The 12846-nt window shown below is 40.8% G+C and overlaps 1 protein-coding gene across 2 annotated transcripts in view; it reads right to left on the bottom strand.

Annotated features, from left to right (window-relative positions):
• Nucleotides 1–2640: 2640 nt before the first annotated feature.
• The window catches only part of adgrl1a (adhesion G protein-coupled receptor L1a), a 142374-nt gene continuing 132168 nt past the window's right edge, over nucleotides 2641–12846 (bottom strand). For both annotated transcript variants that reach the window (XM_021320729.2, XM_012871066.3), the window contains 3 exons: nucleotides 12036–12158; nucleotides 6471–6488; nucleotides 2641–6363 (listed from right to left, as the gene is read on the bottom strand). In XM_021320729.2, the coding sequence (XP_021176404.2) occupies nucleotides 5450–6363; nucleotides 6471–6488; nucleotides 12036–12158 (1055 nt within the window). In that variant the 3' untranslated portion in view covers nucleotides 2641–5449. The remainder of the gene's footprint in view (nucleotides 6364–6470; nucleotides 6489–12035; nucleotides 12159–12846) is intronic.

Below are 12846 nucleotides of genomic sequence, written 5' to 3' on the forward strand. Positions count from 1 at the left end.
AAAACTTTTCTTTAAATGTTCTTCTTGCATGTTTACTCGAGACAGTTAGCTGCAGCTTATTGTTTCCCAGTGTCTGAGCCATAATGAATGAAAAGGATTTTGAGTGCAGCTGCCATCTTTGATTGCAAATCCGTATTTTAACTTTCCTGCCAACCACCAGATGTGTAGAATTAGCTAAAATAACTTTTTCATGGCCAAAAATCGCATGACGTGAAAACAGCAGACAAGAGGTGGGTACTAATTAGTTACATTTACTCAGTAACATCTAGTTTAGTGACTTTTTGGAAATAAAAAAGAGATCCTTCTCGGTGTACTTTTAAGGTGTCATAATTTATTTATTTTAACTTGAGTAATATGATACATTAGTAACGTTATATTACTTGAGTATAATTTCTGGCTACTCTACCCACTTTAAGTTACTTCACTGAATGACAAACACCAAATCAACCAAAAAATGCACCAGAAACATATGGCCATGTGTTTCTGGTGCATTTTGCATTTTTGGTGAGACATCTGGTTTTTAAAGAAGTTTCATTGTTCTATTTTCTATCTGACAAGCCTTTTGTGCCATTTGGAGGCCAAGGAAATATATGGCATAAAGTAGATGTTATTGAAATTACTCCATGTATTGTTTCATGTTGAGGAAAACTGAGTTGTGATGCCTCTCCCCAAATTTGTTATTTTGAAATGATGTGATTTGCTTTGCTTTTTACACATTTTTTATTTCATTATTCAGAGTAACAGAACCTGCACATAATTCTGCATTTTGTCAGTATGATTACATCATTTTTACTAATTAAATCAGATTAAACATCACTGCTCAACGACTCAGTACTTAAGTCTGTTTTACCAAAAACCTTTTTTACTTTCCCATGAGTAGCTTTTGCATGACTACTGTTTACTTCTACTTTGGGAAAAATATATTAAAGTAGTGCTACTCTTACTTGAATACAACCTTTGGCCACCCTACCTTCATGTGCTGTAAAATTGTCTTACAGAGTTTGAGTAACAGAACCAAAAGTGCCAAAATCAAGTTTTTATATATGCATCACCTGTTAAACCCCCGTGACTAAAAAGCACTGATTATGTGTAGTACAGCGAGTGTTTCAGCTGCTTCCATTTAGTGCCGCTATACTGGTGACAGCAGATGGAGGAAAAGGGTAGGTTCATGCCTGTCAGCATCAGAGCAAATTCGCTGGGCTGATACCAGAGCCGGAATCGTGGCCATCAGAACGTTGACAGAGTTTTAGTTTCTTTGAATTACCGCTATGGCAAATCACAGGCAGACTGGGATTGTCACAGAGCAACTATAAAAGCGTACTTTAAAGGTAGCGTGCTGGTTTATTAGGTCGTTTGCTAAATTTCCAAAGGTAATCTAAGCTGTCTCGTGCTCTTGTTCCCCGTTAGACGTGGAAAGGAATCCATCTTCAATGAGGCACAAGCCAGAATCCAACTGCAAATTTGTAAAATGATGACATATGTTCTTTAATCTCTGCTCTTTAAACCACAGCCACTTTGCTAAATACATGGCAGCATTTAGGTGTCTGCCTCTAAATGCCACCCAGAACAAATTCAGTACAAACGGCACTCATAACCGCATCTCCCCCTCAACGCCATTGCTGATGTTGTCCCTTGGTTGGTCTTTGCTTGGGCCGTACAAAATAACCCTGTGCTGCAGATTGAATCACCTCAATATGTTCTATACAACATGTGTATGTGCAAAAAAAAAAAGAAAATAGTGTCAGCTGCGTGTGCACACAATACATCCCTGTTGAGACCCCAATCTAATTAAAGACAAATCAGTCCCACGTCTGTCTCTGCTTAGCTGCAGCAGTTAGAAGGCTCTGTGCCCGAGATCCCACTGTTCTAACTATTGAAGCACACGTTAACTTTGATACTAATATTGAACCGGAATCGCATGAAACATCTGCAAACAAAGGCCAAAAACAAGTGGATGGAGAACAGCGAATTCCCCGGGGCAAATTAGCACCCACAGAGTTATTACAGTAATCAGAGGTTTGGAGGGCTATCAACTGCAGCGTTACTCCCGTTGCGCGGGACTCTACGAGGCTCTGTCCGACAGCGTGGGCTGCGCACCTTCTGCAGCATAATCACTATCATTTACCAGAGCTCAGCCCTCCTCTGTTTATTGAAATATTAATCTGGGATAAACAAAGCTTTCGACAAAACAAATTAACACTTACAAGGAAGTGCTGTCCTAATGTGGTCTATGGAGATTGATATTAAAATGTAGATGAGTTAAACAGGAACGGGGAAGAGGAGCAGCAAGAATTAACGTAAGCAGGCCCAAGGTGACGCAAATTCCTTGAACCTTGGGGGGAGGGGGGGTGGGGGGTGGGGCTTAGGGAGCGGAATAGTCTTTCTCTGCCATCATTGCTGAGATCAGCATCAACTACAGTGAATGAAAGATGCAGTTAATAATGACGATGATGAGAGAAAGGAGGATTAAGGTAATGGCGGCTGAGCTTTGTTTCCAATTACTGCTGCTGCGACTTGCTTTCGCTCGAGTCCTGCACTCAGAAATACACTCGGTTGACTTCATTTCGTTTTTTTGAGTCCTAAGATCTCCACTCCAGTAGTCCATCGATGTGACAAACCGGACCACAAGAGCAGATCAGATTTTTTTTTTTTTCATACCTGTAATCACTGAGCGTTCACAAGTTCAGTTGCAAATCCAGGTCAAGTTTAATCAAGAGAGCTTTGCACATATTCCCCCAACAGCTCAAGAGATGGTACCAGCGCCTTGTCTTTTAACCCTCATTCTCCTCCACAGCCAATACAATAGTATTTAGGTGCGTAATTAGAATAACCTGGAGAAATAGTAGCAAATCCTTGTAATCCCCTGCCATTATCTGTCTTTAACTGTCTCTCCCTTTCAGCCCCAGGAGCTACGGCTAAAAGTCGTCCTTTGGGTTCCCCTTAGATGTGGGACACCAGGGCCCCAGCCAAATGTCACACTCTGGTGGATGCATCTGTCTTCTGTTCACATTGTGTCAGCACATCACATGCTTGTTTACTTGCTGCTGGTTTGGAGGGATATAGTGAAAAAAGATACATAGTGACTAAATCAGAAGAAACAGAAAATTCAAAAACATAACATACACCTCTGGAAAAAATAAAATAAAACGTTAATTGGATTTTAACCATTGGCAAGAACCCCTTGGAGCATTTTTTTTGGCTAATTTTGCTTCGCACTGGGTGGCATACTGGAAACACATTCCTCCCGGCTCGTCATGTTCATCTTCTAGCGTTACCTCTCGTCTCTCTAGGCACTGTGATTCTTCCTGTCCTTCTTACTCATGACCACCACTGTAAGGACTAAAGGCGGCGAACTGATGACGACGTTCAGAGAAGAGTATCTCGCTTTGTGTCGTTTGCATTCAATTCATGTCATGAAAAAAAAAGCCTGTGGATGTCGTGTGCACAATAAAGTCTCACACTTTAAAAACAAAACAAAACCATCTCCCCCCAAAAAAACAACAAGGTTACACTCACACTTACATGCACACGGTCACATGCACGCAGGAAAATAATGAGTTGTCACAAAAGGCTCTGGAGTAATGCCGAAACTATCTTTAAGAAACAGCAAAATGCAATATTCTCTGACAGCAAAACAAATGTCATTATTTTACATGCTAAAACCCATGTTAAAGATATTTTGTTTGAGTAAATCTTCCAAATAATACAAGAGCAAAACCCCATCCCTTCATGGGCGCCGCTGGTCGCCCCACAATGCTTCAACGTGCTCGCGAGGCACAGAATGACATTTGACAACATCTATCTCGCTTGCCCCGCAGCACCATCTCCCCACTGGTTTTGGAAATTCAACCCGCGGCATGTCAAAGGTTAAAACCTACATGACGGATTTTATCACATAACAAAATGGTGCCGGTACTTTTTTTTTTTTTTTGTTCAGTTCCCCCACCTTTTAGAAATAAAATCACAAAATCTTCTTCACATCTTAATCACTCTTGACCTTTTTTTCTTTGTCTGATTTTCTCCCTCCTGTGGATCGATAAGGAATTTCATGGCCCAAAAAAAAGAAAAAGAAAAACAGGGAATAAAAAAAAGAGGGAGAGAGATTACGGTCTGGGGGAGAGAGATAGAGTGTTTCATCCAGGTCACAAAGCGTTTTTATTCTTTTCCTTCAACAATTTGTTGTAGTACAAGAAGTCATTTTCATCGCATTTATTACTTTTTGTTGCTTTTGATCATCTGGTGTCTGTATTTACATAATAGGAATAAAGTAGATCCATGTGTGGCTTTCTATGTACATGGTTATACCAACTGTTGGTCAGTGTGTCTGTGACGTCTGCAGTCCTGTTTGCCACAAAAAAAACACACACAGGAAGTCCGTTTCACTCTAGGCTCTAACAGCAACGCACAAGGGGGGGGAGAATGGGGCAGCAATGTGCACTTACCGCCCCGGGATTTACCGAAACTGAATACTCTCCTTAAACAACAGCAAGGCAGTCATTTAACGTTTCGAAGGCCTAAAGGAAACAAACACAGAGAACAGCAGAGAGCATCGCCCAGTCTTATGGGTGCAGGCTCTCCAGCTCTGGATGGATGATGCAGCACCTCCTCAGTCTCTGTCTCCACCTGTACTCCACTTCTGTACACTTATGATTCACAGCGAGGCTAAATGAAGGCAACTACACTGAATCAGCTCCCTCTGCCTGCTCGGAACAAAACCCTTTGCTCCCGTTTACTAAAATGGAGGACTGTCTTTGCTTTTTGATGTTCAGTAGCAAGCACTTCAGGATGATTGTACGTGTGTGAGTGTGTGTGTGTTTTGTGTGTGTGTGTGTGTGTGTGTGTGTGTGTTTGCCTTGTGAATGTTCTAGTTTCTGTTCTGGCTCAATAAAAGATATTTTTGGCAACGATGAAGAGCTTTCTGTGAGACATTTTAGGTAATAATAGCGTACAATATTCCCTGTCTGCACAGCTAACTACCCCTATCAAATGATGACTTGGAAAATAAAAGATGGTAAGAAAATGAAATAAAGACAAAATATAAAACAACATCCTCTTCTCCTGAGGCAGGTCTGAGCACATCAAAAAAAATAAAAAATTAACAAAGTTTGAAAGTTTTTGAAATAGCCGAAGGTAAAGGGGGGGGGGGGGGGGGGTGGATCGGTACATTCAGAGTGCTGGACTTGGCCACAGAGGTATCAAACGCTCTGATGAAAAACACCCATCACTCATATCCAGACGATGGGGGAGAGTTGATGATAAAGGCTGCACGAGCAGAGTTAGCTGTGACTCCCCCAGAAGGTCAGTCAGTTTTCTAACTTGTAAGTTAAATAAAAGTCAAGAGAAATAAAGGCAACCAAATAAGCAGAGAGTGGAGACGCATGAGAAAGAGACCGCTAAAAGGAGGCTCTGGCTATCACAACAGTTTCCAGCTTCCTCCTTCAGGCTCCAGTCACAGGCTGGTGACCAGTTGCATCTGTCCGTCTCCCTCAGTGTGGCCAGGCTCCTGCGCCTGGTGTCCCTCCCCACTGGGTCTTTGAGATGGGGCCTGGTAGAAGGTCTGCATGGGGGCCCCACGAGAACCAAGGGCGGGCCTCCCGGAGCTGTAGTACAGCTCCTCAGGGGGCTGAGCTGAACGGGGCACAACCTCCAGCGGCTCAGGACTGCTGTCGGGATAGGGAGAGTCTCGCAGGTTGGTAATGCTGGTGTACAGAGAGTCATGGGCAGGCGAGTCTGGCGCTCTGTTGTCTCCCTGCCCACCACCACTCTGACCGCTGTTGCCAAGGCTCTCTGTAAGGTCGGCTGTGTAGCTCTCCGACTCCTCCGGATCACTCTGGTAGAGGACCGACTGGGCACGCTGCAACAGCAGGGGCTCCTCCAGAGCTTTGTAAAGCAGCTCTACATCCTGAGGCGTTCTTTGCCGTCCATCGGTCAGAAAGTCATCGTCCTCATCCATGCTGATCGATGGCTCTGGCCCACCTGCGGTTGTTCCCCGACCCACGCCGCAGTGAGGATGGCCCCTGACCAGACTGGCGTACGTTCTGTCCCCTACATCAGTTCCACCTCCCGCAGGTCCTCCAACCACACCGCCTCTCAGGTTGTTATGGACAAGCTCGGAGATGATCATTTTCTCAAAGGCCGCCGCATCAGTGAGGTTTCGCCGGGCGCCTCCACCTCCCAGGGTTTCTGAACTACGGGGATTGAAGATGGGCGGGGGGGTCTCTCCCCCTCCTCCACTAAGAAAGTCACAGCTGCCGCCGCCTCCGCCTGACGGACCACTTCGCATAGAGTAGCTGTTGTTGAAGTTGCCGTTTAGGGGAAGCGTCTCCATTCCACACGGGTCCCGGGGCTTAGAAAGTGTACTCTCTGCATCCAAAACAGACAAACAGATTTTGCATTATTTTTATATGGTGGGACCTTCAGATATACCTGTATTTATGAAAATAAGACAGGGAAATATTAATTATACTTACTTGGGTCACGGAAGGTTCCTACACATCCCAAAGGAAAGCATGTGAAGTAAACAAACAGAATGAGCGATAGCATCTCATGGATAAAAACAAAAATAGTTTTAGATTTTTTTTTTTAAAATGGAACAACTAATGGCATGAATGTGCTACTGTCTGTTCACTTCTTTGTCTGAATGTTCCCACTTTTGGCCGACTATAACACATATAACGACACCTGCTGCTGCGCGTTTGCATATTTCTGTTGTAAGATTAGTCATCGAAAACACACCCAAGGGATTAAATTTGGCTAAACCTGTCCAGCCTCTGCAGACACGCTTCATCATCAAGATGGTTAAATTTTAATGTCTTTACTGCTACCTATTTTAACACATTTCTCCAGTTGCTTCAAGCAGAGCCCAAATTTTCTGTGCTAACTTAAAAGGATAAAACATTAAACTCGACTTCTTCTCCTGACTCTGCTAAACAGAGCTTAACAATCAGAAGCGTACCATTTGGATCATACTAAAAATGAGCGGTAAATAAAACAATAAGACCCCCATTTCCCACTTTTTCCAAGTGCTTACATTCTCCTGCCCAAAAGAAATGACCCCAGCCTCCCAAATGCCTCACTATCATTTTATGCAAGAGAAACATCAAACAAGAGAGCTGCGTGACAGACTGCAGGAAAAGCAGACAAGAAAAATAAAGCATAACAAAATGTTTATCGTTGACTCTGAATGATTATCATCTAGATTTCACAGTCGTCTGAGATATTTACTTACAATATCATGACAAATTCTTCATTCCTCTCTAGTCTACAATATTGGTATTTGATGGGATAAACCAACATGGAGCAACACGTCATTGCAAAGTAGAGGGAAAATGGCACATGGTTTTCTGTGCATCTATAACTTGTGGCAACAGGCATTTTTTTCTCCCTGGGTTATTCCATCCATCCATCCATCCATCCATCCATCCATCCATTTTCTCTACCCACTTCTCCATGCAGGGTTGCAAGGGGTACTGTTGCCTATCTCCAGCGGTCAGTGGGTGAAAGGCCGGGTCAACCCTGGAGAGATCTATCTATGTTATTTATATATATATATATATATATATATATATATATATATATATATATATATATATATATATATATATATATATATATATATATATATATCATCTGACATGACCACCATCACTGATACACAAAACAGTAGAATAATGATGAACAGGGATATATCGGATTTGTCAGCTGTAATATTTTCTTTATGTAGTTGAACAGTTTTTGCAGAACTTCAGTTGACGAAAGTAAAAAAAAGTGTCTTTATTTTTTTATAATAATAATAATTGACAATGTCTTTAATAAAAGAAAAAGTAAAATAGCAAAAGTTCATCATTCATTAAGAAACTGTTTAGTGCATCCTGGGTGTCTGGATAGATTATGCGATTGCCGTTTCTGGCTTGCATTCAGGAATTGAAACATTGCTTAGAACTCCCAGACTGCTAGTATTACATGCAATTTATTCATCTAGATGGGGCGGACCAAACTGGTTTTGCATGTTTTATGCATGGTGCACGCAATCTCTGACGATCACCCGCAACACGGCCATTTATTGCATCCGCAGTTTTATTTCTTCTCACGCAATTTAGAGGTCCTTAAGTGGAATCTTCAGAGATCAGGCCTTATCACCCTAGCAAGTAAGTTGCCTCAAAGTATGATGCTACCACTATCATGGCTCTAAACAACGTTTAGATTAAGATAGTTTTATTTACTGTTGAAAGAAATTAATTTAATGCCTATCAGTGACAGAGGTAGCTTCATCTAACAGTGCTTTCTTACTTCAGAGTAAGAAATAAATAAAACAAAACCTATGGTTTGACAAAAATAAATTATCATTAAATCTAAGCAAAACAAAGATGTGTTATTTGGTTAAATATAAAATAGACTGTAATGTAGAACAGATAATAGATAATACTAAAAGGGAAAGGGTACAGGAAATTACATTTCTCGGTGTGATTTTAGATAATCAAGTGTGTTGGAAACCTCATGTAGGATATATACGGGCAACGCTGGCAAACTGCTCGGCAATTCAGTGGAAAACTAAACATATCCTTGATTATAAATCATTGTACACTCTATACTGCTCATTGTTTTTGCCATATCTGACTTACTGTGTCGAAGTCTGGAGAAAGACCTACAAAACCACTCTACAGCCATTATGCACAATACAGAAAAGAGCAATAAGTATAATAAACAACACAGGATAGAGAAATCACACAACCCCACTATCTGGTGAAACTCAGAACAGCACAAAAATGTACAAAGTGAGTAATAATCTATTGCCAAAAAATATACAAGGAATGTTTAGTGAAAGGGAGGGGGGGATATAATTTAAAGGGAGACCTAAATAAAAAAATAAAAAGTCTGAACAAATATGACAAGCATGAGCGTAACGAGCTGTGGGGTGACTTTGTGGAACATTCTAGAAACAAAAATAAAACCAAGTACTATTATAAATCTATTTTAAAAAAAAGTTAAAAAAAAAATTTTTTAAACAAATTCATGGAAGAGGAAGTATGTTAACGGAGGATAATGGGGGATATAAATCTATAAATGGTATAGGGTTGATTGTTATATTGTCACTAACTTAATATGGTATGCATTTTATATATTTATTTAAGGAGATCGTTTTTAAAGATTTATATTTACACTGATATGTATGTAGTGTATATTTAATTTTGTGATAATATATTCATATGGATATTTGGGAAATGTACATATGGTATATATTTTTAAATGTGTATTATATGTAGTTGGGATATCTGTGCAGTTACTAACTGAAGAGTAGTTAAAAAGGAGTGGGAAATAAAAAAAAGCATTGAACTACTTCCAGTTCCTTTTTCAAACAATGTGCGGTATTTTGTTATGTCTGAAGCACTTTACATGATTTTATTTATTTTTCCTTTTGTATGTACAAATAGTTACATAATTTCTTCTGTTTTTGATACATACACATGTTTGAAATAAACTCAACTAAACTAAACTAATCTAAACAGACCTGCAAACTGGAAATCTACTGGAAGTGGCAAAGTATTTGGGACTGGAGTGAAGGTTCACTTTCCTAAAGGACCTAGTCAAAGCCCAGACCTAAATCAGATTGAGAAGCTGTGGCAAGACTTTAAAATCGTACACAAAGGCTCTCTATCCAATCTGACTGAGCTGGAACTGTCTTGGAAAGAAGAACACACAGAAATGTCAGTCTCTAAATGTGCAAGGCTGGTAGACAAATACCCCAAAGATTCACAGCTGTAACTGCAGTGTAAGGAGGTTCTACAGAGTAGTCACTGTCGCTTCATGCTTGCTCCCTATGAGGGATTGCTGCAAACTCAACAACACAGTGCAGGCAACTGTCCACTGTGGCTCTACGCTCTTTCAGGAGCAGTGAATGCTGCAAGTCAATGACTCAATGCAATTCTTAGATAGAAAACTTTTATAACCAGTCTGTCTGTATGATTTGATCGGATTGACTTTGTAAAGTACCTTGAGATGAAATGTGTTGTGAATTGGTGCTGTATAAATAAAATTGATCTGAATATTAACTTTTCTAAGCTGGAAACAAATCAACAAGATTTTCATGTTTTTTTAATGTTGAAAACTATGTATCTTTCCCTTCTGCTTCACAGTACGGCTCTACTTCGTGTTGGTTTATCATATAGTATCCTAATAAAATAAAATAGTTTGAGGTTGTAAGATGACAGAATAGAATGCTTTTTTAAGGCACTCTAGCTTACTAAGTTTGCAAACATTTGCTTTCATTGTGCAATACTTTTCTTAAAATGTTAAGGTTCAGACTTATATGTAGAAAAATAAGTTAACTCTAAGAAAACAAACAAACAGATCTCTTTAAAACGTATTAAACCTTTTATGTCTATTGTAGCATAAAACATTGTACAAACATTTTAAAGCATCCATAATTATTTTTTTTTCTTTCAAGGAGACAAACTTTCCCTTAATGTCTCAAAGCTGTGTTGACCAGTAGTCCTGGAGTTTGTTTCTTAAACAAAAAAAAAACTGTGTGTAGTGATTGCATTAAAAGTTAGGTGACTGGAAAAGTGAATGACTACATAAAAAGCTTGAGACCTGACAAACAAACTTCAACACATGGATATCTGAAAGCCATAGTTGCAGAAAGAAAAATATATCCAGCTACACCAAAAACACATTTTACTGGATTGATTAAAACCTGGTAGAAACAAAAGTACTCAAGCATCCAAATTCATATTGGTTGTATGCTAGGTTCCAGCTATACAATAGCAGAAGAAGATGGTGTTCAATTTTGATTTAAAAAATAACAAAATTATCACAATAAGAATTTAAAACTGTGTGGTAAAAGGTCCTGGATGTAGATATTAAGGGCAAAAGATTGATGGCTCAGTCAGAGGAGTGCAAAGGACTGATAATCAAACACAGAGTAGGAGACTGGCTGTTGTCTTTGCTTATACTGCCTGTGCTACTTTATATATTTAGGATGTCCATTTACGAATGTTAGTACAATATACATTTATGCATCATTTACCAGAAAAAAAAACCTTACAGTTACAGTGGTATTTATTTCATGACCTATCCTCCACACAGAAATAAATAGGCAGCTTTTTTACTTGGATTTCCTCACAGCAACAGAAAAGCCACAGTTGTCTGGAAAGTATGAAGTGTGTTCAGACTTCAATTTTAATGCGTAGTTTGACTTTAATCAACGCTCTTCATTGGTGGCGGCATGGGTAATTAAACATCCTAATGAAGCGCTCGGTCCGTCCTCTACCACACTTTTCTAAAAATGACTTGGCTGCTAGGCCTGTGGCCATCAAACTTGATACATTGCACAGAGAGGCCTTAAAATATTCAGCACGAGCCTCCTCCTCGGACTCTCGTCCTCAAACCCTCAAGGCCTGATACAAAGCGGTCGCCCACCAAGCCATCAAACCAGCAGCGCAGAGTCGGAGCTTTCATTTAACATTGTAAATATCTGAACATGTGACTAAATCTGCCGCTAAAGCCGTCCAAAAAGTGGAGAGCAGCTCCCGCAATGAGTACACATATGACTGACCACCATCCAGATGGACCGTCACAGTGCGGCTCTGATCCCTTTCTACGGAAGTCGTGGTCTGAGCCAACTATTCTTGCTGCTCGGGAACAGGAAAAACCGTCCTCACCAAAGCTGGCAGTCACAGCTGTAGCTAAACTTCTAATCAATTTGTGGCTGTTCTCATGAAGATTCGAGATCTAACCAGATGGCTGGTTAGGCTGTAGGCACTGTTTGGCTCTGTTCTGCTCAGCCTAGTGAATCCGTCTGACAGCTACATAGTCTGGGGAAAGAGAAAGCACACACACACACACACACACACACACACACACACTCACGCACACACACACAAGGGGGAGGCTCACACACGTACATGCAAACCCTCAACGGCAGCAAGTGTGCATTTACTATGTCAAACTACTGACAGCAAGAAGGACGGCAACTTGAGCTCATATTGTGCTGACAAGACAGTCCGCACAGACTGAGGCGTTTATGACGCGCTCACCTGTTGAGTTGAAGACTCCAGGTGAGGGCGGTGTGAAGCTTTCAGCCAGCAGAGTGTTGTAGGGAGAGGTACCGGAGCGGGTCTGTAACACTGGGTTTGTCAGAAGGTGGTTGCCCATGGTCGCTGCGGAGCGCAAGCATTTCAAAGAAAACGAACATAGTTATAGAAATCACTGCACATTTACACTAAATGCATGTGGTGTGAGCGCAGGAACGGAGGACAGAGTAGGTGTGACATTGAAATTCAGACTCTGACAACATCCGAAATCACGACTGTTTATTCAGATGGGGCTATTTTCTCATGCCATTTCTTTACCGACTGATACATTTCACAGTATTCCCTTCAATTTCTTTTCATCTGCTGATTGTAACCTTTGAGCAAAAAGAAAAAAGAAGAAGAAGAAGAAGAAGAAAAAAGAGAAAACAACTGAGGGGAAGGGTACTGTTTGGAGGATTGTTTTTTCCTCTTCTCTCCTTCCACCTTCGGTTCATGACGATGTAGTCAGATGGGGGGAGAACAGTAATGCATGCCATTATGTAGGCTACGGGTGCAGTCATGGAAACGCAGTTAATTTCACAGTGAAATGTGAATGCCACTACAAGACAAATATAATTCAAGGAAATGGCACACTGAGACTGTTGTATAATGCCCATGTATGGCTCCAGCCTGAGGCAACTCGAACAGAAATGCCATGAAATTAAAAATAGGACAGCATGACGGAGAGTCGTCCAAGGCAAAGTGCAACCTTCAGGTCCCCTGCCTACCGTTCATCATACAGCAAGGGAGCAGGGGATCCTGAAAAAGTGGTTGA

The sequence above is a fragment of the Fundulus heteroclitus genome, unplaced genomic scaffold, assembly GCF_011125445.2.
Source record: "Fundulus heteroclitus isolate FHET01 unplaced genomic scaffold, MU-UCD_Fhet_4.1 scaffold_135, whole genome shotgun sequence".
NCBI classification, from domain to species: domain Eukaryota; kingdom Metazoa; phylum Chordata; class Actinopteri; order Cyprinodontiformes; family Fundulidae; genus Fundulus; species Fundulus heteroclitus.